Genomic DNA, 23,513 nt, shown 5'->3' on the forward strand with positions numbered 1-23,513 from the left:
TTAAAATTTGCTTTTTTCTACTTTTTTCCTTTATGAACATGTACATACACAAATCACTAAGTAACAATACAACGGAGACCTGAATGCAAAGGGATTAGCCAAGACCAAAACCTTTATTGTATAACAAATACTTTGATGCAATCAGCAGTGGGTTTTTTTTCCTAATGTTATATTCAATTTCGGATGAAAAAGCTAAATAATCTTATGCTCAGTGACACTGGCATCCTAAATTGAATTAATATTGATATAATACTTCTTTCTCTTTTCTTTGTCCTCAAAGTTATAAAGTCTAAGTTATCTAAACAATAGTTAAAAATCATCAATTAATATTGTATAAATATCACTACATCGAAACAAATATAATGTATTAAGATTTACAACAACATAAAAGAAAAAAGAATGGGGGGAAAGAAACCCTCTGAGAATCCAGGGACCTCTGAGTGAGGAATGGTGAGCTAGCACATCTCCAAACGAGGGGAGATGACAACCGCGGCTAAGACCAAAGGGCTGGCGAGTAGACCGGTCCCATGGAACCTCTCTGGATAAGAAGAGGACAGGAGATTGCCCACCTGTGCTCTGGATGGCTACTCCTCATGAGGAGACTGCAGGATAGTGGTTTCCTCTGAGTTTGAGCACTGGGAAGGGAAGAGAGGCCATCACGCTCTCAACCTGTTAAAGGACACTGGGTTTGCTAACTGCACTTTCTACTCACTTTCGAAAATTACCTATTTAACTATCTTAAGGCTCATAGAGATCTTCAAAACTACCTGGTGAGTTTACCTTCATTCCAGAATAAAAGAAAAATTAACTATAAGCTTAAGAATTTAAAGAATTTGAAATAAACAGCAAAGAATAAACAAGACTTTAATCCAAGAAAGTTATAAACAAATGAAGGGGCCAGGCAATTTTGGAATATTAGGACTTTTGCTATAAGGTTTTGGAAATATAATTATATAAATAAACAGTGCCTTTGTGGGAACTAAATTGTTTAGTCTACCTTAAGTCATAACAGAAATTCAAGACTTCATGATTTTAGAAATTGGACACTGGAGGGGACTAAAGATTCCAGCCATTAAAGGAAAAAGAAAAAGAGGGAAAGAGAAAAAGAGGGAAAGAGAAAAAGAGGGAAAGAAAGGCTTGTCTTTTGTCAGCCTGGAGACAAAATGACAGAGAGTGGCCTGACATTAGAAATACTCCAGGAGATATTTGAGGAATGGGGACAGAAACTAGCAGCTACAGTGTCAGCAACGATGTCTGTCCATAGTCTATGGATAGGCTATGTCCAAAAGATGTTAAAGAAGAAATGACAGGTGTGAAAGAGAATACCTTGGAAGATCTCCAGGATAAAGAGCTGAAACAAACCTCATCTGAAGCAGAAATATTAGAATATAAAGAAATGGTTGAAAGACTGGAAAATTTAAAAATTGTGGACTATGAGACAGAGATGACAGTTAAAGTAGAAATACAAATGACAAGCCAAGAGAATGACCTGGATAAGGGCTCCCTACTGGATTTGCAAAAGAGGTTTGCTAAAGCCTTGAAGAAGCCTTTGAGATGGGAAAAAGAAAAACTGAAGAGACATCAAATCCTACAACAACATCTGAATGAATTAAAGATCAGGATTGCTAGAAGCAAAAGGAAGGGGTATGAAGTTGGTTTGTCTGACCAAGATTAAAATAAGACGTGTTTCTATAAAATTCTGGGAACCCTTTATGGGCTTTTTGCTGATACCAGGGCTGCAATGTTAATGATTTATGGATTTGCATATGGATAAGGGATGGGTTATGGGAAGAAGAGATACTTGCATGTCACCTAGCAGGGGGTGAAGAATTACTAAGTTTGTTCATACTTGTGATAAAGATCGGAAGTCACTTTAAATATTTCTTTTCTCTTATTTTTTCTTTCCTTTTTTTTCCTTTTCTCTTACACTTTCTATTCTCTCTTATTTTTCTTTTCCTTTCTGAGTTTAGTTTATATTGTCTTTTATTTACTGTTTTTTAAAACATTTTCAATAAAAATTATTAAAACAAAAACCAAGAATCCCTAAACCAGGTATGTGGAGGAAAGCAGGGGTATCCACAAAGGAGTAAAAAAAGTCAAGATGGCAGCATGACTATATGATCAAAGCCCTGTTCCCCTTTTCCATGTGTGTATAGTCATGACTGCCATCTTGACATTTCTGACACACACAGACACTCCCCACAGTTGCCCTTCTCCAGGTTTATGGTTTGGGGAAGAACCTTGTGTGCCAGAAACCATCATGTGGTGTTTCTTAATTCATTTAAGCAGCTGCAGCTTCAGTTGCAAAATTATTATTGTTGGTCGCATAGTCAGCCAGAAGTTTAGACTGGATTTGGCATTTTTATCCACCTGTTGAGTCCTTCCCAAGGACCTGGGATAGGTAGATGTTGTTTGAGGGTGTTAAAGACACCATCTCAGGATAAAAGCTATTCCAAGCAAAGCTGCCTTTTGCAATGGACTGATGGTGACTTTGTCAACGCCGATGGTCTTCAGCTGGTGCTCCAGATGTTTTGGGATTGCACATAAGGTGCCTATAACATTCTACTTCTATTTGCAGGACTGTATTTTGTGATTTTCTCCAGTTCTTTCTCTTCTATTCTGCTGTCTCCAGATATTGCAGTGTCCACTATCCAGACTTTTTTGTCTGTCTTACCAACAATGGTTAAGTCTGGGGTGTTGTGTGGCAGACGCTTGTGTGTTTGAATTCTACAGTCCCAGAGCACTTCAGCTTCTTCATTTTCTCTGACTTGGTCTGTTTTGTGTCCCACCAGTTCTTGCTTGCAGGCAACTGGTATTTCTTGCAGAGATTCCAATGCACCAGTGTTGCTACTTTGTCGTGCTGTTGTTTGTAGTCGGTCTCTGTGATCTTCTTGCAGCACCTGACTCGGTGGTCCACTGTTTCTTCCGCTTCTTTGCAGAGGCGGCATTTGCTGTCTGTTGCTGTCTTCTCAATTCTGGCTTCATATGCATTCGTTCTTAAGGCTTGGTCTTGTGCAGCCAGAATTAGCCCCTCTGTCTCTTTCTTCAACTTTCCTGCTGTTAGCCATTGCCAGGTCTTCTTGTTATCTGCTTTGCCTGCTAGTTTTTTTGTGTACTGGCCATGTAGTACTTTGCCTTGCCATGTCTCTTTTCTATTCTTCATTTGGTCTTTCTTATAGGCCAGTTTGGTCTCTTCAGTATTCAGTAAGCCTTCATGGTGGACTAGCTTCAGTGCGTCTTCTTCACTGTCCTTCAGATATTCTTCCAGTGCCCCTTTTTCTTCTTCAACTGTCTGGTGTACCTACAACTTTCCCTGCCCACCTATGCTCCTTGATTACAATCTGTCAACATCATTGCATGGATGAAGGGCATGATTCATTGTCACTATTTTTCTGGCCTTCCTATCCAGGACTTCTAGTTCTGCTTGAGTCCAGTCCATTATTCCAGCTGTGTATCTAATGACTGGAATTGCCCTGATGTTAATTGCCTTGATGGTATTTCCTCCACTGAGCTTGGACTTTAAGATCTTCTTGCTCTCATGATGTATTCACTACTAACCTTCTTCTTGACTTCAGTGTGTTTGATGTTGTCAGCTTGAAGGATGCCCAGGTATTTGTAGTGATCTTTATCCAGATTCTTGATGTTATTTCCATAGGTCATCTTGATTCCTTCAGTTTTCACTATTTTTCCCCTGTTGATGGTAAGGGTGGCACATTTGTCCAGTCCAAAGTCCATTGCAATATCTTGGTTGTATATTCAGACAGTATTGAGCAGCGATTCTATTTCAGATGGTGTTTCTCCATACAGCTTCAGATCATCCATGTAAAGGAGATGGGATAGCCTGGCAGATGTTTTTGATGTTTGATAGCCATGGCCTGACTTGTTCAGTATTGTTGACAGAGGAATCAATGCAATGACAAACAATAGTAGTGATATTGAGTCTCCTTGAAAGATTCCTCTGTTGACATTAACCTCTCCCAATCTATCACCATTTACCAGCAACTGTATCTTCCATTGGGCCGTTGATCTTTGCACAAAGCTTCTGATGTTTCTACTAAGTCCTGTTATTTCTAGGCACTTGATTATCCCGTCATGTGGCAGGGAGTCAAATGCCTTCCTGTAATCAATCCAAGCTACATTCAAGTTGGTCTTCCTTCTCTTGCAGTTTTCCAAAATCATCTTGTCAATTAGGAGCTGATCTTTTGTTCCTCTGCTGCTTGGGTGGTTTCCTTTCTGCTCAGATGGAAAGAACTTGTTTTCAACTAGATGCTGTTGAGTGCATCAGCTACCACACCAGTTAGCAGTTTGAAAGTTGTTGGCAAGCAGTTAACTGGCCTGTAGTTGCCTGATCCCTTTTGGTGGATCTTTCATTATCAGGTAGGTTTTGCCAGGTGTTAACCAATCTTCAATTTCATCTTCTTGCAGTATGTTGTTAAACCAAAAACCATGCAATTCATCTCCACCTGGTGCTGACCAATTCTTGATTTTTCTTGCCCTTTTCTCCACCATTTCTGCTGTTATTACAGGTTCTTTCATTTCAGCTCCTTTTTTATTCTTATCCACCTCCTTTATCCAAGCTGCATTCTTGTTGTATTTCTTTGGGTTGTCCCATAGCTGCGCCCAGAACTGCACTGTTGCTGCTTTGTCAGGTTTTGAATGGTTCATTGCGGTCTCTCCATTGATGGATGGGTAGAAACGTTTCTGATTTGACTGAAATTGGAGATTCTGCCTGTAGTGTGCAATTCAAGCTTTGTATTTGCTGATCTTCTTGGCTATGGTTGTTATTTGCTGCTTTATTATTTCCAGTGCTTCCTTGATCTTCCTTGTTTCTAGGTGATATTTCTTGATCGGGTATTCTTTGGTCTTCTTGTTCTTCAGCTTCTTTTCTTTCATCTGTTCTAGCTTGCTTACATCTGATCTTAGCATGCTGATCTTACTTTCCAACCTGATCTTCCATTTTGGTGGTGCATCGTTTGGCTTTTTTTCTTGTTTGTTGATTTTGCATCCAAGCTATTCAGTCATAACTGCAGCTGTGCTGTACATCAGTTGGTTTGTTTCTTGCAGTGACCCGGTGCTTATATTAGATATTACAGTACTGGCATCTTTTAATTCTTGTGCTAGCTGTTTCTTTGTAACAAGCTTCAATGCAGGCAACCTTATTCTGTTCTTTTTGTGCTGCTCTAGATGCTCAGTTATTCTTTGTTTCAATTCCTTTTGTTTTTTAGTTGGAGGGCTTCGTTCTTTCTGGGGAGAAGGCAGAGGAGAGGGTGCCTGGTTTGGGAATGAAAACGATTCAACAGCCACAGTGTTGAATCCTTGCCAGAAGTAGCTCAGACTGTAGAGGCAACCCAGGGGAAGTCAGCAGTAGAGGAAGCCAGCATACAGTGGGGCAAAAAAGTATTTAGTCAGCCACCAATTGTGCAGGTTCTCCCACTTAAAAAGATGAGAGAGGCCTGTAATTTTCATCATAGGTATACCTCAACTATGAGAGACAAAATGAGAAAAAAAAATCCAGAAAATCACATTGCCTGATTTTTAAAGAATTTATTTGCAAATCATGGTGGAAAATAAGTATTTGGTCACCTACAAACAAGCAAGATGTCTGGCTCTCACAGACCTGTAACTACTTCTTTAAGAGGCTCCTCTGTCCTCCACTCGTTACCTGTAGTAATGGCACCTGTTTGACCTTGTTATCGGTATAAAAGACACCTGTCCACAACCTCACACAGTCACACTCCAAATTCTACTATGGCCAAGACCAAAGAGCTGTCGAAGGACACCAGAAACAAAATTGTAGACCTGTACCAGGCTGGGAAGACTGAATCTGCAATAAGCAAGCAGCTTGGTGTGAAGAAATCAACTGTGGGAGCAATAATTAGAAAATGGAAGACATACAAGACCATTGATAATCTCCCTCGATCTGGGGCTCCACGCAAGATCTCACCCCGTGGGGTCAAAATGATCACAAGAACGGTGAGCAAAAATCCCAGAACCACACGGGGGGACCTAGTGAATGACCTGCAGAGAGCTGGGACCAAAGTAACAAAGGCTACCATCAGTAACACACTACGCCGCCAGGGACTCAAATCCTGCAGTGCCAGGCGTGTCCCCCTGCTTAAGCCAGTACATGTCTGGGCCCGTCTGAAGTTTGCTAGAGAGCATTTGGATGATCCAGAAGAGGATTGGGAGAATGTCATATGGTCAGATGAAACCAAAGTAGAACGTTTTGGTCTAAACTCAACTCGTTGTGTTTGGAGGAGAGAGAATGCCGAGTTGCATCCAAAGAACACCATACCTACTGTGAAGCATGGGGGTGGAAACATCATGCTTTGGGGCTGTTTTTCTGCAAAGGGACCAGGACGACTGATCCTTGTAAAGGAAAGAATGAATGGGGCCATGTATCGTGAGATTTTGAGTGAACACCTCCTTCCATCAGCAAGGGCATTGAAGATGAAAGGTGGCTGGGTCTTTCAGCATGACAATGATCCCAAACACACCGCCCGGGCAACGAAGGAGTGGCTTCGTAAGAAGCATTTCAAGGTCCTGGAGTGGCCTAGCCGGTCTCCAGATCTCAACCCCATGGAAAACCTTTGGAGGGAGCTGAAAGTCCGTGTCGCCCAGCGACAGCCCCAAAACATCACTGCTCTAGAGGAGATCTGCATGGAGGAATGGGCCAAAATACCAGCAACAGTGTGTGAAAACCTTGTGAAGACTTACAGAAAACGTTTGACCCCTGTCATTGCCAGCAAAGGTTATATAACAAAGTATTGAGATGAACTTTTGATACTGACCAAATACTTATTTTCCACCATGATTTGCAAATAAATTCTTTAAAAATCAGACAATGTGATTTTCTGGATTTTTTCCCCCATTTTGTCTCTCATAGTTGAGGTATACCTATGATGAAAATTACAGGCCTCTCTCATCTTTTTAAGTGGGAGAACTTGCACAATTGGTGGCTGACTAAATACTTTTTTGCCCCACTGCTTCCTCTACTGCCGACTCCCCCTGGTTTGCCTCTACAGCCTGAGCTACTTCTGGCAAGGCTTCGATTTCTTTGCCCTGGATAGACCTTTGCAGTTCTTGCAGTTCTACTTCTGCGAATACTTTAGTTCATGTTATAAATCAACATTGATCTGCTAGCCTCTGTTCTCTTATTTCTGATTTTGGGTGTTGTTCTTTCCAGAAGTGGTGCATTCTTTTCAGATATCCTCTTCTCGTTGGACTTGATTTGTAACAGCAGAACATTTGTTTTCAGTCGTCATATATTTGCAATGGGTAAACAACTTTTCTTCCAGTAGTCCTGCAGCTGCTGGCCCTGGTTGCTCAGTCAGCAGTCCTGAGTCCTGTAGCTCACTTGTCACCAGATGCCCAGGAACTAGAACGCGTAGCACAGTCCTCGTCCTGGGCAATGACCGATCCGGTATAGGTTTCTGTAAATGGTATCTCACCATATTGTTTATGGGAGAGACACTCTTCATCTGGCCTCTGATGAGACCTGTCCAGTGTGGTTGAACCTCTGGCTCAGCTCTCGTCCACCTCGGAGCACGCAAGCCCCAGAACCACGTCAACATAGTGCTTCACTGGGGGATTATTATTATTAATATTATAATATCCTGCCTTTTTATATACAACTTTTTAATATATACCTAATTCTCCTGCCTCTTCTTTTCCCCACATCAACAGCCCTGTGAGGTGGGCTGGGCTGAGAGAGAATGACTGGCCCAGGGTCTCCCAGCCAGCTTTCACGCCTAGAGGAGGACTAGAACTCACAACCTCCCAGTTTCTAATCCACCACCTGAACCACTACTCGAAACTGGCTCTCATTTAAAATTTAAATTTGAAAAAGGCAACTTGAGTCATTGGAAAATTGCAGCCCTCTGGAAATCAAGACAAAAACATGGTACTCAAAACCCCTCTCTGAGGGGTATTATGTCCAAAGTGCGACCGAGCAATTTCCCATCGCACAGCCTGAGATACCTGAACTCCGCAGCTTGCCTGCAGTGTAACAAGTGGAGCAAATGTGCATCACCTGTGTGTAACATTCACTATTTTTGTAACGTTCTTCTGCTTCCGATCTTGCTTGGAAAGATTCTCTCTTTCCCGTGTGGTGGTGGTGAAGGCGTTGGAATAGGACGGGTTCAAGCCCATCCTCAGCCATGGGAACGCCCTGTGTGACTTTGGCCCAGTGACTCTCTTTCAGCCCAGCCTACCTCACAGGGATGGCACTGTAAATGGGAGTCCTACATCTGCTGTCTTGAGTTCTTGGGGGGAACATAAGAAAACTTGAACTACCGCATTGACACCCCCCACCCCACCCCACCAGCCCTTGTCAAGCACAGGAGTCGATTTTGGCGACGTTGCATGCAGTTGCATGCCTGTCTTCGCAACCCAAAGACTCAAAATGATCGTTGAGGCCCTTTGCTGAATGTTGTGTAGAAAGCAAGCTTCTTTCATTGCACAGCACTGTAGTTCACAGAACTGCACCCACAAAATGCTGGCTGAGTGGGAGGGGGGTCCAGTAGCCTTTGGGTCATCCGCACGTCTTCCATGCTGCTTTATCCTTAGTCTAAACCAGGATGGCCTCATCCACACCTTTTGCTCTCCAAAGCGTCAAGGGAAAGTGTTTCCTAATCTTACTCTCTGATAGGAAATGGTGGGCATCTGCTTAACCAGGGGGTGTGTACCCCTAAGTACAGCCCACTCCCCATCTGGATAGGCTTTTCCACTGCTGCTGATTCTTCCCACTGCTCTTGCGTCTCTGCAGGAAGGCAGGGCTCGAATTGAGAGACCCAGCAACTGTCCCGACAAACATGCGAAACTAAGGCAGTCTAATGGACCGTTTTGCCCTGTTTCCGTGGCCCTCGGGTCAGACGGATTTGTGCCCTTGAAAGCACAAGCCTGCAGGCTTCTTTTCCTGTGGGAGCAACAGCAAGATTATGGCAGCCAAGCAGCGCCACCTGGTGGGCACGCGGAATGCTTCCGTCCGTGTCCGGAGCTTGCTTCCTCCTGCAAGGCAAGAGAGGGAAGCAACTGGTTGGCAGATTTTGTCCGTGGTCCTGTCCCGTGTTTCTGCTGGAAAGGTTCTTGCACTGCGCTGTTGAACATCTGTGTGTGGCAGATTGCCGGTGTGCGTTTTGGCGTGCCCCCTGGCCCTTCAGAAAGTGTCAGTTGTGGAGGACAAGCCTGAGGATATGCTTGTGGGATCTGAACACCGATTCCGGCTTCCAAATTGACAGAGACATTTTAATACATAGGTTTATATCAACTTTGTTTCAATTTTTTAATCAGCTTCAGAGTGCTTGCAAACTTTCTTTATTTAAAATGTTTTTGTTGCTGCTTTCTCTGATTATATTTGTATATGTAATTTTTTTTTTTTTTTTTAAAAAGAGGAGCTGTTATAGGGCTTTTCACACTGCCTATTTTTTTGCCTTCCCATGTGACGCACAGTCTTCCCAGTCCACTGAGGGCGATGATCTCTCCATCCGAAGTCAAGCCTCCTCTTGCACCACGGAGAACGCCTCCGAGGACGCCATGTCTGTCCGCTCTGAAATGATCCAGAGGAAAGGTACCGGCCAGCAGGCGTCCTGGAGTGGGAAGGACAACCGAGGCTCTGGGCTCTTTCCTGACTCTGAGGGCTCCAATGCTGAGCCGGGGACACGAGAGGAGTTTGCTCTCCAACCAAAGGAAGGGGCCAGGCGGAAGCCGAACAGCAGCAGCCTCTCGGCATCGAACCTCTTGGTGGCCACAGACCTCCCCTGCCTGGGGTGGAGCCGGCTGCCGTCCTGCGGGTTCAGGCAGACTGGGGTTGGGTCCAGGGGAGGGCAGCAGGGAAGTGGGAGCTGGCCTGGGGAGACGGACTGGAGGAGTTGGGGTGTTTGCAGTCAGAGAAGAGAAGACCTTCTCTGAAAGGATGTCCTTCTCTGAAGGGATGTCAAGAGCTGTATTTCTCTGTTGTCCAGAGAGCAGGGTTGAGGATAAGCTCTCAGGGTACAGAAAGGCAGATTCTGTTGGCAAGAAGGATTGGAAGAGGAGTTCAGCCATTGAGCCGCCGGCCCAGAGAGCTTGGTGGGCGCCCTTTCAGCGGGGAGGTTCAAGAGGGGCTGGGCAGCCACTGATCTGGGACGCTTCAGTTTGATTCCTGCACTGAGCAGCGGGTGGGACTCCCTCCCAGCCCCACCGTGCCGTGGTTCTTGAGAAATCTCAGTTCAAGGGGGGCCCGAGCCCACCCCCAGCACATGTGGCTGGAGATAAGCCAAGCGAGGCACCATTTTGCCCCCCCCCAGGACCTCGGAGGCCTTGAGGCCGACAGGAGGTCCCTTACAGGAAGAAACAGTCTGAATCCTTTGCCCCCTTTTGCCTCAAGCTTTGTAAGGCTTGCCTTTTAGTTTTAAGCAAAGTAAGTGTGTTGAGGTGGAGTCTTAGCGCATCTATTCAATCTGACATATTTGCAAAAGCCCTGTCAGGAAAAAAATTGCCAATGGATGCTTATGTTCTGCTGCCAAATTTTGGGCAATCACTGTACCTTTTGCTGGCCTCACTCGGTTTGTCTCTCTCGGCCGCTTGCAGGCTCCACCTTCCGGCCACACGATTCCTTTCCCAAATCCTCTGGGAAGGGAGAAAAGAGGCGGAGGGAGCGGAGGACGACAGTTCTGGGGCTGCCTCAACACGTGCAGAAGGAGCTGGGTAAGCCGCGGGCTGGGCACGAACCAGGGGAGGCGGTGGGCGGGGGACCTGCGTCCGGATTGTTAGATGGCAAGGAGATCCAACTGCCTGTCTTCTGTTTGCATCGTGGATCCTGGCTAGGTAAATTGGGGGTGGTTGGTGAGAGTCTGGAGAAAGGCTTCTGGTGCAGGTACAGTCAATGCTGTGGTAGGGCAGAAGATGGAATAGGCCCCCCTTTAAGTCAATCCGTGTGTATAAAATGCTTGCTTAGCTAAGGCGTTGGGGAAGCATCAGCCCCTAGAAAGGATCTGGCCCCCTGATTCCCAGATGGAGACCGTTGACCTCCTGAGCCCCATTCCTACAGGGAGCAGTGATTGCCCTACAGAGCAATTTTTAGCACTTTGTTTTTGACCAGGTGTTATTTTTAGAGAGGAGAAACAGCTTTAATCTGTCACCTACTGAGTTTGTGGCCCCGGAATTTGTTCTGGGGGAGCCCACCCTGTGCCAAACAGGATGCCCCTGAAGCTGAGCTGGGTTTTGTTGACCAGGCCTGTCTGTGTGTGGCTCCTTGGCTTCAGTAGGAGCTTGCCATTTGGGCTGGCTTTCAAGGCACGCAGCGTTTACTTACTGACCATTATAGTTACCACCTCAGTGTAGATTTTGCTTTAAGCTTCATGAGTGTGGAAGACGTCCTGCTACAATGCAGAATATAAATTCCAGAATTAAAGCGAAGAACGATTATCTAAACTTAGCCTAGAATGGAAAATTCTAGACTTGTTCTCAAATGGCATTTGAGTTGAGCTGCAGCAGTTTTTTACTCCAGATTTTTTTAAGGCAAACCTAAAGCTCCTAGAACATAAATCCCATTATGTGGTTTTTTTTCTCCTCCTTGACTTTCCCGTGAGCTGCCTCTTGTTGGTCCTTTCCTGCACCTGTTGATGGTTTGGGCCAGATCGTTGCCTGGAGCCTGTCAGGGCATGGGGTGACACCACGCCATGATGCCAATTCCTATCTCCTGCTTGGCCAACCAAGAGGAGAAGGTTGGCTGCATGGCCAGAACAGCCAGATGTTGGTTGGCTTTGCACACAGTGCTGAGCTCAGCTAAAATGGGGCTGAGTAGTTTGGGGTTCAGCTTATTGTGGGAACCCAGCCCTTGTCTAAGCGTATTATATGAACTAGACCATCTTTTTATGCCTTAATCTGATTTACTTACTTGGGACTAAAGTCAACAAACACAGCCATTGTATTTAGCATATTGTGTGAACCAGACAACTTGTTGGCCTGGTTTCCTTTGCACTGAGGAGATGTTCCTCCTTGCGTTAAGATGGCGCATTAAGATGGGGTTGTTCCTGAGATTGTGAGTGGTCACAGTATTTCCCTTTGGGCTCAGTTGTGCGCAACCAGGACTGGATTTACACATTGCATTGAGCCATAAACATGCCTTGCAACTATTCTGGCTGGGTTCATGCAACATGCTAAGCCGATACCAGCCGTGATATTTTAAGGGATGTGTGGCACCCGCTTATGTGTTGAGCGAAAGGAATGGAAAGGGACTGGCAAAGCGCTTCTGGGATGTAAGGGCTCTGGTTTTCTGGCCTTGGTCCCAACCCATTTCCTTCTTCACTTCTGTCTTGGGTTGATGACCTTAATGCCCATTCTTCTTTCTGCCTGCAGGCCTGAGCAACGGGTGCGACTCCAAGAAACGGCCCGGCAGCATTGCTGTTAGAGCTGGCCCAGGCCTGCCACCCCTGGTGAACGGGAGTCAGTTGCCCAGCCCTGCCATCCAGATCCCCACCATCGATGGGAAGCCGCTGCCCACCGCCCTCCCTGAGAGGGGTGCCCGTGTCTCCCTCCAGGCTCTTGAGGCTCACGCCTCAGAGGCTGCCCTCCAGCAGCACATCAACCATGTCTACTACGACGACTCGGTGCTGGGCCACAAGACGGCAGCCAAACTGTCTCCTGTGGCCAGGCCCAGGTCCTTGGCCGTTCCCTGGATAACCACCCAGCCCAGCTCCTCTGAGCTCCTGAGCCCAGTCATGTCCATCTCACCACAGGGTACCTACCTGTCGAAGATTATTCCCAATGCCATTTTGCCGCCCATGGTGGATGTCATTGCTCTGTCCCGCAACCGGGTGCGTACCCTCAGCCGTTGCAGCCTGGCCACCGCAAGCCCAGCGCTCTCGGTGCGCTCCACGGGCCACTTCCCCACTGCCCCCCGCAGCCGTGAGCACTCCTCCTCCAGCGACAACTGGAGCCATTCACAGTCCACAGAGACCATTGTCTCCAACGCTTCTACCATCTCTTCCCACGGGGGCCCCAGCGGCCACAGGGATGAGGCTGGGCTGGGCAGCACAGGCCCCTCTGTGGGCAGGCCTGACCCTGACCAGCTCAGCTCCCTCAGCCCCGCCAGCTCCAGGCAGGTCAGGGCCAAGGCCGCCCCCGCCTCCCCCAGCCTCCTGGGGGTGCGGCCGTCGGGGAGCAGCGGCCGGGCCTCACCCGCTTACAGCACCGGCAGCGTGACTGAGGGCTCGGACAGTGCAAGTGTGCGCAGTGACCGGTCCTCGACCCGTAGCGTCTCGCTCAGGAAAATGAAGGTGGCCCCCATGCCTCCCCGGAGGACTTACTCCTTGCACCAGAAGGCTCAGCAGCTGGAAGCCGAAGGGGCGCCCCGAGGAATGGGGCTGCCTCCCAAGCCGGAGCGGAGGCCCCACCGGGAAGGCGCCAGCGAGGACGACGTCTTCTCCCCTGCCTCCCCGAGAGGCACCAGCAGCCTGCAGTCCGGCAGTCCGGCCTGCTCTCCAGACATCTCTCACCGGAGCCCGAGGACCATCAGCACGCTGCAGGAGGTCGACGGGAGCCGCGAGGCTCAGGAGCCCGGCTCTCCCGACCGCTTTGGCCGCACAATGTCTCCCTCGAGCGGGTATTCGAGCCAGAGCGGCACCCCCACCCTCCACCCCAAAGGCCTCCTCGCCCATACCGCCTCGCCCGGGAAGAAGAGGCCCCAGCCGAAGAAGCCGGAGCGCGTCTGCTCTCTGCAGTCCCCGGGACCCTCCCTCTCCTCCTCCTCCCTGTCCTCCTCGGCCTCCGACCCCGCGCCCCCCGAAGGGACGGTCCTGCCCACTCCCGGCTCCCTCTCTGGCTCCTCTCCTGCCACCCCACGTAACGTGGATCACTTGGTCATCCCTCCCCACCCGAAGGTCCTGGCGCCCTTCTCCCCGCCACCCACCGAGCCAAAGAGCAAGGAAGGGGCGGTGGCCGCCTTGCTCCTCAGCAGCCAAGCCCCGAAGCAGCCAAGCCCTCTCGCAAAGAGGGGGTCGCCCCCACCATCCCCTCCGCCGGCCTACCACCCCCCTCCGCCCCCTGCGAAGAAGGCCGAGCCGAGTCCTGTGGACACTGCTGCCGCGCCGGTTCCTTCGGAGACTGAGCTGGGGGCTTCCGCAGACCCCCTGTGGCTCCCTCCGCCCCCACCCCCGACAGATGAGCATGATCTCTCCATGGCTGACTTTCCTCCGCCAGACGAGGCCTGCTTTCTGCTGCCCCCCCCGCTCTTGCAGGCTGAGTCTGCAGAAGCCCCCTCTGCAGAGACAGGTACTACAGAGGCCCCCCCAGGCCCCCAGAGAGCAGCCCCTGCAGGGCAGGACAATGCGGTGCCCTCTTCCTCGCTCTCCTTCTCCACCATGGTCTCCGCCAAGATCCTGCAGCAGGGAGTCGAGGGCAGTTCGCCGCTGCCAGCTCCAAGCACAGAGCCCTGCCCGCTACCCAAAGTTTCGCCAAGCAGGGAACCGCCCAGCTCTCAGCTCGGCCCCAGGAACCCCACGGCCTCGGCGATGGCTGCGCCCCCGCCCTCCAGCCTCCCCGTTCAAACTAAGAAGCCACCCAGCGGCTCCCACCCCGACCTCAAGAAGGAGCCCGCCCCTCGCAGCAAGGGCAGCTCAGTGCCCAAGGAGGATGCCAGTCTGCCCATCGTTACACCATCTCTGCTGCAGATGGTTCGCCTGCGCTCGGTTGACGTGGATGCTCACGGCCCCGCGGTCGGCCCAGCCGGGACCAGATCCCCCACGGAGCCCAGCAGGCCGCATGTGGCCACCAACGGGAAGATGGGCCCCTCCGCCCCCCAGAAGCCTCTCCGCAAGTCCCTGTCCCTGCGGGGGGGCCAGCCCGCTTCGAAGGAAGCGGTGAACCCGCTGCACGAGGCCGTGCGCTTGAAGGCCTCCACCTTGTCTTCCAGGGAAGCGGCGAGCCTCGGAATGGCCGAGAGGAAGGCCGGGAGCCGGGTGGCGCTGCCGGGCGTCCCTGCCGCCGAGTCAAACAACGGCCCGGTGTCCCCAGTCTGCAAGTCGCCCGCTTCCACCGCCAGCTTCATTTTTGCCAAAGGCCCCAGGAAGCTGGTCATCGAGACAGCGTCCTCTTCGGAGGCTCAGGCCAGCCTGCAGAAGAGTCTGGTGGCTGAACTGATGACTGTCTCCAGCCAGCGATCCACAGCGGCCCCGGGGCTGCATCCGCAGGGCTCAGGCAAGGCCCCCAAGCCCCAGAAGATCCCCCCTCCCATTGCCAAGAAGCCTTCTCTCGGGCCAGGGCACCGGCAGCCCCCCCCAAGCCCAAAGTCCCCCGGAGTCGAGGATCCAGACGTCGGGGAGAGGACTGAGAACGTGGATTCTGAAAACCGGGCCCTTCCCGCAGAGTCCAGCGTTGACAGCCCCCCAGCAGCGCCCGAAAACCAGTTGCAGAGCCCCACAGCACAAGGTGAGCGGGGCGGGAAACGCAAGGTCCCAATGCAGCAGCAGCGTGGCTGGCAAATCTGTCACGGTGGGGGCCCTTCCCGGTTCAGGGGAGCTGCAGCGGGTGGAGCAGTAACTGCAAGGGAGTGGGACGGGGGTGTTTTCCTGGGGTTTGGGGGGATTTCTGTGTAAGTGTTTGCTCTGGGCCTGGTGGCATGTCCCCCCTTCTGCTGAAGCAGCCCTGGAGCGTGTGCATGAGGGCAAGATGGGATCATTGGTCTCTGGTCCTGCCCATGGGCTCCTCAGAGGTAGCAGGTGGCACATCTCATGCTCAGAAAGGTCACCCTCAAACGCTTCCTGTAACTTTAGGAGATCAATTGGATATTTTATGCCACTTGAAACTCACCTGGCTAATCCTGCTTGGGCTTGGAAGTGAAGCCTGGTGGAGCTGCCTCAGCATTTCGGGGGGACTCCACCAGGAGATGCTAAGGCTGTAGATTAGTTGGAAGAACATCCCGGAATCAGGCAGTGGCAAAATGTATTGCTGCCAAGAAAATACATGGGTAAGCATAGGAGTCAGCCTCCCCCCCCACCAATTCAGACATGGGCACCAATTGGGGTGCAGGTACAGGGAAGAGGCCAAGGAAGAGGCAGCTCCTTGAACCCATTTGCCACTCAGGCAGGAAATCAAGGGGGCTGCCTTTACATCCACATTAAAAGCAGCTGTTTTCTTTCCAAGAACAAACCCCAAATGGCTGTCAAAACCTGCCGAGGTTCCGGCCAGCCATAGAGGGTGGGGTGGCTGAGCAGGCGGTTCAGCAGCCCGTAATGAGGGGTGTTCCACGCACCCTCCGCATGACTCCTGGAGTCACATGTGCTGCTAAGCCGTGGCTTGGTTAAGCATGGCGTGTCTGCTCAGGCATAATGGCTGAATTCCAGTACTGCACCAGCCTGTAAGATCGCTGCTGGATTCACACGTAGTCCAGGCAAGCCACTTTCTGGCCTAGTGCAATAGCTGAACTACCTTTAGCAGAAGTACGTGGATATCCACATCCAGATACATAAAAGGGAGTCATGGGGTAAAGAGTTCTTTTCCATGGCCACAGAAATAATATCAAGTTGTAGCTCTTATTCACGTCACTACAGGTGGTTCTCACTGAACGGCCACTCATTCAGTGACAGAACTTGCGACGGCGCTGAACAAGTACTTAGGACTGGTCCTCGACGTTCTGACTGTCACAGCATCCCATAGTCACATGATCGTGATTTGCGACTTTCCCTGCCAGCTTCCCACAAGCAGCGTCAATGGAAAAGCTGGCAGGAAATCGCAAGTTGCAACGGTAACTGGGGACTGCCAGAATGCCATCACTAAGTGGCATGGTCGTGGCGTTGCGCTTTACAACTGCATCGCTTAGCGATGGCAATTCCAGTCCCAATTCCTGTCATTAAGCAATGACTACCTGTAGAAAGAGAAAATTCCTGATGATAAATCCACGTAACAGTGGAACAATCTGCCTATGGAAGTGGTGGGCTCTCTGTCTTGAGACAGCCACCTCTCATGGATGGTTTATTTTCCTGCACATTATAGAAGTTGGACTAGATGATCCTTGGGGTCCCTTCATAATTCTCGGATTGGTCAGATGTGCTGAACTGAGCTGGGCCCAAAGCACTTTGCGGTTGCCACCAAATTCAAATGAACGGATGTTCCACCCACCGTGACATCATCCTGGGAACAGTGTCAGTTTGTCTGGGAGGCCGCTCCCCTGCTCTGCCGCCCACGGGTGTGGGTTCGATGGTCTGCCACTGACTGCCAGGCTGGTGCCCGTTTTCTGTATGTGAGATGGGCGGCTGTGTGAATCAAGTAAATGCTGATAACAACAACGGTACCGAAAGTTGGGAGAAGCGGGGCAGGCGTGGCACAAGGTTCTTGAGCTCTTCTGCAAAACCGCATGCTGTTTCTGGGAAGTTAAAGTAACCCGGCTCTCTCGTTGCAGACGTCAAAGAGGAGGTGGCGTGAAGGACAGCCCTGCGGTACCCTTGCCCGTAAGATACAGGGATTTGAAAACAAAAATATTCTCAGGGACCTCATTAGGGCCAGAAGAGGGGCTTCGATCCAGTGACGCCGAAGAAAACAACACAGCCTTAGTCTCTCATGGCCTTGATATTTATGCAACGGTGGTCGGGCTTTGGATGCCTTCAGCGATACGGCGCGCTCTTCCACCCGGAGACGAAGGAGCACATTACCTTTCCACACTTCCGTCTCTCCCTGGACTAGACCCTCGCGCCATCAGTCCTGCTTGGCTTGGTGGTGTTGAATCCCCCCTCCCCTTTTTGTGCGTGTGAGGAAACAGCTTAAGAAAGCATAAGATGAAGACAATTAATCCTCTCCGCCCGCCCGCCCACCCCCTGGTATCTGCAGGGAAGACGGTCAAAGCTGAAGCAGCTTGTTGCCGTCCCCCCCCCACAAGATGCCTTTTTTTGATGAGTTGCATTGTCTGTTGCTGCTCTGTCTGTATTTGGGGGTGGGGGAGACAAAATGGCCTGTGCTTGCACACCCGGAATTGCGTGGCATGGAAGCACTTTCTCAAATTGCAGCGGGACTCGATGGGGACGGCCGTGGCAGAAAATTCCTGCTCGGTCTTCCCGAACGGTGCTGGGTCCCAGACTCAGAAGGGTCGCCAGGAGAGGCCCTGCTGGGTGGTCTTGCTCTTAATCCCCAGTGTCAGCCGGGCTCCTGGGGCAGATTGTGGCTGTCGTAAACAGCCGATTCTGGGTGGAGGGTGCCTGTAGGGAACCCCCCCCCATGCTCCTGCTAAAGCACAAATGGCAGCATGGAAGATGGCGCGTGGGGAGGAACGGCGCAACCACCGAAAGACGTGGATTTTTTTCCAGTCTCTCTTTGCTGCCGGTTTGGGATACTATTACCCCCCCCGCCTGTGCCCCTCATGGGGGTGGGAGAATCTCTGAGCTGTCTTGCGATGGACATGAGTAATTAGCAGACACCTTACAAAATACCGCTGAGGCTTGGCAGACGGAGGCAACAATCTAGAACGTAGCTCTTCACTGCCAAAAAAGAGCAAAAACACATTGAATTTTGCACCAAAACATTCCAGTCTCCTGTCATGAGGACAAAGGATCCACTGGAAAATTGGGTGGGGGAGCTGTTCAGGCCGGCCTTTCCTTCTCTCCCACCCGCCAAGAAGTCCAAGAAGGCGCGTGCACTTGTGTTTTACTTGTGGTGAATTTGCCCATTGCTTGCCGATGGGCACAGGGAGATGAACAGTCATTGGATCTGATTTAGATGCCCTTCTATGGGGTGGCTGGGGTGGGTGTGTCGAGAAGCCGCTCTCGCTAGAAGCCGTGGGCGCTGCGGGTCCCAAATCCCATCCAGACTGAAGCAGTCAGATTGGAGGGGGACCTTTGTGCAGACTGGTTGCAATGCCCATGGTCTCGGCTGATAGCCGTACTGGCTGGGGATGATGGGGGTTAGGGCTATTATAGACAGGGAGGCCAGCTTGGGCAGAGGTGGCCGTGGACAAGAAGGGTTGTTTTGTGGCCTCCTGCCAGAAGTGCAAGAAAAGGGCTGGGTGCGGTTAACTATTTTAATAAACTATTAACTGCGTCCATAGTTGACATGGTTGGCTGAGATGTTAGCAAATGGTGCTGACTCAGCCCCAGGGGGGATTTTGCTGGCAGGGACCGTCTGCAGAAGGGCACATGGGCAAGGTGGAGCTGAAACCGCTGCCCTCCTCACGCCCCTTCCCTCCTGGGTTCCTTCCCCAACAACCACGCGTGCCTGAGGTGGCAAATGTCCCCCGGGCCCTCGGCTGCTGGGCACCGCTGCGGGAGGCTTGCCACCATCCTCAAGGGTTCAGGGTTTCAATTTTGCGATGCAGGCCCAGCTGGACATTGCTAGGACAAAATGGGGGCTTTGTTCTTCGGCTGGCGTGTGAAGAGCAGGGGCTTCAGTGGGGGGCGGGGTGGAAGAAAAGGGTCGAGATGGTGGTTGCAGACCCGTCTTGACTTTGGGTGCTCTCATGGAGAGCCAGCAGGGTGGGACGTCACGGTTGCAAACGAGACCAAAAAGCTCTGTGTCTGTTTTTGTCTCCCAACCAATCAACCCCCCTTTGCTTTCTTTTTCTTTTTCTTTTTCCTTTCCTGTTCTTAGATAGCAGCAGCAGCAGCTGCCAGCTACCCTTTGAAAAACCCCAGGCCCTTTGATTTGATTTCCACCTCGGTGGAGAAAGGGAAGGGTTAATTTTTTTTTTTTTTAAAGGATGGTCAATTGTTTTAAAAAAGATTAATGTGCATTTGTAAAATGAATGATTAAAAGCTTGCTTGCTGACTCTTTTACTTCTTGCCTGTGATGCAGTGAGGAGGAGAGGAAGGGCGCGTTGGGTCCCCTGAATGGGGAGAAAGGAAGACCAGATGCCAAGGGCTGGTGAGAGACCAGCAGCACCGGGCTGCAGAGCTGTCTGGGGGGGGGGGGGGTCAAAAAAATCAAGATGGTGCTTCAGAGCAAAGCTCTGTCCTCTTTAAAATCTGTTGTATGTGCAACTCGTAAAAAAGGGCAGGGCTTCAGTTGTGGGGCTGGGACTTTCTGGCCACCCCAAGGCTGTTTCAGGGAGCCAAGGGCCCAATTCCTCCCCCTAGCTAGGGAAATAGGCTCGAGCAGCACCTCTGGCCGTAGGATCCTGATGACAGTTTGAGGAAAATAGATTGGATGCAGCCACTTGGGCAGGCCTGGTGAGGTGCTTCTGGCCACCGTGAGGGAGGGGGCAAGTGGGGTCACTTGGGGACAATTGTTTTTTTCAACAGGGAGGCAAAACAGGTGCCTTGAGTTTCACAGAGGCTTGATTCCCATTTTGCTCCTCAGAAACCCCACAAAATGGAGAAATTTGGCCAAGTTTTGGCGGGTTTGATTTTAAAAGGGGAATGGATACTCTTTTGCCCCAAGCCTTTGCCCCAACCTGATCTGGAGCTCCAAGCAAGCTTGGGCTGACATTTTTTTTAAAGGAATGACAATTATTCTGAAAGAATTAGGTTGGGGAAGGGGCTTAACGGCCACATACCCAGGATAATCCTGCTGTTTCATCATTACAACAGATTGGCTTCTCCGTTCTGAATACTATTCATCATAGCAAAGCCTCTGCTGCTGATTATGCCAACTTCTGTATAGATGGAAGGAAAGGTGGGGGCATGAGGCCTGCCCAATGCCAAGTGCAGCTCATAGGCTTATTCATGGCAACTATTTTTAAACATTTCCTCTACTCTTACATTAATGTACTTGCCTTAAGTGATTGATGCATTAAGAAATGCAGAATTAGGTCGTTAAAACTGGGAGACGAGTTCTAGTCCCACCGTAGGCAGAAAGCTGGCTGGGTGACGTTGGGCCAGTCCCTCTCTTTCAGGCCTATGAAGGTGGCGGCAATGGCAAACCGCTTCTGAAATTTGGCCAAGAAAACTGCAGGCAGTCCAGGCAGTCGCCAGGAGTCAACGCTGACTTGAAGAAACGAAAACGGGGGCCACAATAAAAACAGAGCCACGTGGTTATGGGCAGTTAGGGAGCATTGCCACTGGAGTCACTTACAGAACAAATATTACAGTTCATCTTAAGATTCCACAAACCCAAGCTTTATGCCCATTCAAAATTACACAAGGTGTAGAGGCTTTCTGGGGCCGAGTTATTCTCCTGCAGGTTGGTAAACAAAGCAAATGGGAAAGAAAAGTGGGTCCGAATGCACCCAAACTTCTCAAGGGCTTCTATAACCAGCAAGGAAGCAAACATGAACTCTCCCAACTTTGAAACTTAAAATCTAAATGTTATCTATTTCCAGCCTTAGCAAGGAAGCGGCATATTTTTCTCAAAACTCGAAACAGAAATTAATGTTATGTACCATTGACTCAAGTCTGACTCCTGGTATCTCTTGGGATAAATGCCCACCTGAATCTGTCCTCAGCACACAGCTCTACAGAGCTCTTTGACACCACCCACCATCTAGCCACCTTAGCCAGCATCTTCACCTTGCGCTTGTCATTTTCCCTCATCCATCACTGCTCACAGCACAGACCTGCAATACGTCAGTTTCTGCTTGCTGTGCATCCCCTCAGCGGAATTGCTCTAGGAGTAACTGCTGCAGGGCATGGTCTAGTGGTGAAGGCACCAGGCTAGAAACCAGGAGACAGGGTGTTTTAGTCCCACCTTAGGCACGAAAGCCAGCTGGGTGACTTTGGGCCAGTCCCGCTCTCTCGGCCCAACCCACCTCACAGGCTGATGGTTGTGGGGAAGAGAGGAGGAGGGAGGAGTATTAGGTATGTTCGCCACCTTGAGTTATTTAGAAAAAGAATAAAGGTGGGATAAAAAAATATAATTGCCAAATCATAATTCAAAGGCTTTGAGCCTCTTTCTCTTGCTCAACAGCCAGTTCCCACAGCTGTACGCTGCTGCTTCCAAGACCACTCCTTCAAGGATTCTGTCCTTATTGGCAAAACGTGGGCAGGAGAATGTTGGTCTGCCACGAAGAGATTTTAGCATGTGGAGGTTAAAACATGTTTCTGACGCAGTGACCAAAAAGTGCCCAAACTGACCTGTGCTGTCAGCAGAGACTGCCACCTATGACATGGGCATGGCTGAACTGCTAACCTGCTCTACAGTCACATCCCCGCTCTAGAGCACTAGAAAGGCCTTAACTGACCAATGCCATGACGGGTGGCAGACTCTAGAAGAATGGTAAGGCTGCAAATGTACATAGTATAACCGGTAAACTAGAGGCGTGCCGTGCCTATGGGGCAGCTCTGCAGCTTGTTGAGCCCATGTATGAAGCCGGCCCCTGCCCTGAAGACCGTTATTGCTCTCCTGATGACGAGTAGGCTGAGGGGGACTAAGACGTTTTTACTCTTCCACAAGTCATTGACAAAGGTATGTATGCGAGACCATGTTTGTGGACATGGAAAGAGTGAGCGATAAAGTGGGTTAAGGAATTAATCAAATTGGTGTATGTAAGTGGTGAAGGCAAGGAGTTTGCCCAGACAGGAAGAACAGCATGATGGATAGTATTGGTGTAAACTACCTTGAACTATATTTCCTTCTCTTATATCTTTAACTTCTCCGTCTTATTCCCTTTCTGAGCTGTGTGTAATACTGCTTTCCACAAAAGGCGAAGCACAGACCAGGCTATTCAAATGCTTTAAATGTCAAATTAATCAAATTGGTGTATGTAAGTGGTGAAGGCAAGGAGTTTGCCCAGACAGGAAGAACAGCATGATGGATAGTATTGGTGTAAACTACCTTGAACTATATTTCCTTCTCTTATATCTTTAACTTCTCCGTCTTATTCCCTTTCTGAGCTGTGTGTAATACTGCTTTCCACAAAAGGCGAAGCACAGACCAGGCTATTCAAATGCTTTAAATGTCACTGCTGCCTGGTAAGGTACCAGGCCCCGAACACTCTCAGAGAACCTCTATGGTCTGCATGCCTACAGCTTATTTCTGGCTAAGACTGTGACCTGGCGTGGCCTAATTTCTTCATATGGTTTGTGCAATCATTCTAGAACAAAACAAAAACCTTATATGTCTTTTGCCCAGAAATTGAATAGTTTTTATATCTGGAACACAACTCACCCCCTCACCCCTGGTTTGCAAACACACCATTTGCACACCAACACAACATTTAAAGAATGGTGACAATGTACAATCAGTTCGTTTGGAAAGGGAGCATTGTATTTTGAGACAAACATGACAATGTTTCACTCAGTGATTTCCTGATGGGCCGAAGTGATCTGCTAATCTGACAGAGCTCTTCTCCTACCTCAGTGTTTCTCAACCTTGGCAGCTTTCGGAGGTGTGGACTTCAACTCCCAGAATTCCCCAGCCTGGCTCCGAAGTCCACACCTCCGAAAGCTGCCAAGGTTGAGAAACACTGTCCTACATGTTGGCCAGCCTGGATCCAAGCTCAACAGAAGCAGCAGAGGTTAAAGAAGCGAGACCTCCCATATTACCTGAACCTAAGACTGCAACCGTTTGGGGGAAGCAACTCCCCACAGAGGGGAGATCAGTCTCAACGGTGGGGCTTCTCATTCTCCCAGGACATTTGAAAAGGAGAAGCTTTCATCACCTTCACCAAACAGTCA

At 49.8% G+C, this 23,513-nt stretch overlaps 1 protein-coding gene across 3 annotated transcripts in view; it reads left to right on the forward strand.

Moving 5' to 3' along the window:
- Positions 1-19,747, forward strand: part of NHSL3 (NHS like 3) — a 70,184-nt gene extending 50,437 nt beyond the window's left edge. For all 3 annotated transcript variants that reach the window (XM_088153801.1, XM_088153806.1, XM_088153795.1), the window contains exons 4-7: positions 9,451-9,568; positions 10,570-10,686; positions 12,340-15,408; positions 17,378-19,747. In XM_088153801.1, the coding sequence (XP_088009927.1) occupies positions 9,451-9,568; positions 10,570-10,686; positions 12,340-15,408; positions 17,378-17,400 (3,327 nt within the window). In that variant the 3' untranslated portion in view covers positions 17,401-19,747. The remainder of the gene's footprint in view (positions 1-9,450; positions 9,569-10,569; positions 10,687-12,339; positions 15,409-17,377) is intronic.
- The last annotated feature ends 3,766 nt before the right edge of the window (positions 19,748-23,513 follow it).

Source organism: Python bivittatus, unplaced genomic scaffold (genome assembly GCF_059951505.1).
Source record: "Python bivittatus isolate LINGU-HERP-01145 unplaced genomic scaffold, Pbiv_v1 ctg000040_np1212, whole genome shotgun sequence".
Lineage (NCBI taxonomy): Eukaryota > Metazoa > Chordata > Lepidosauria > Squamata > Pythonidae > Python > Python bivittatus.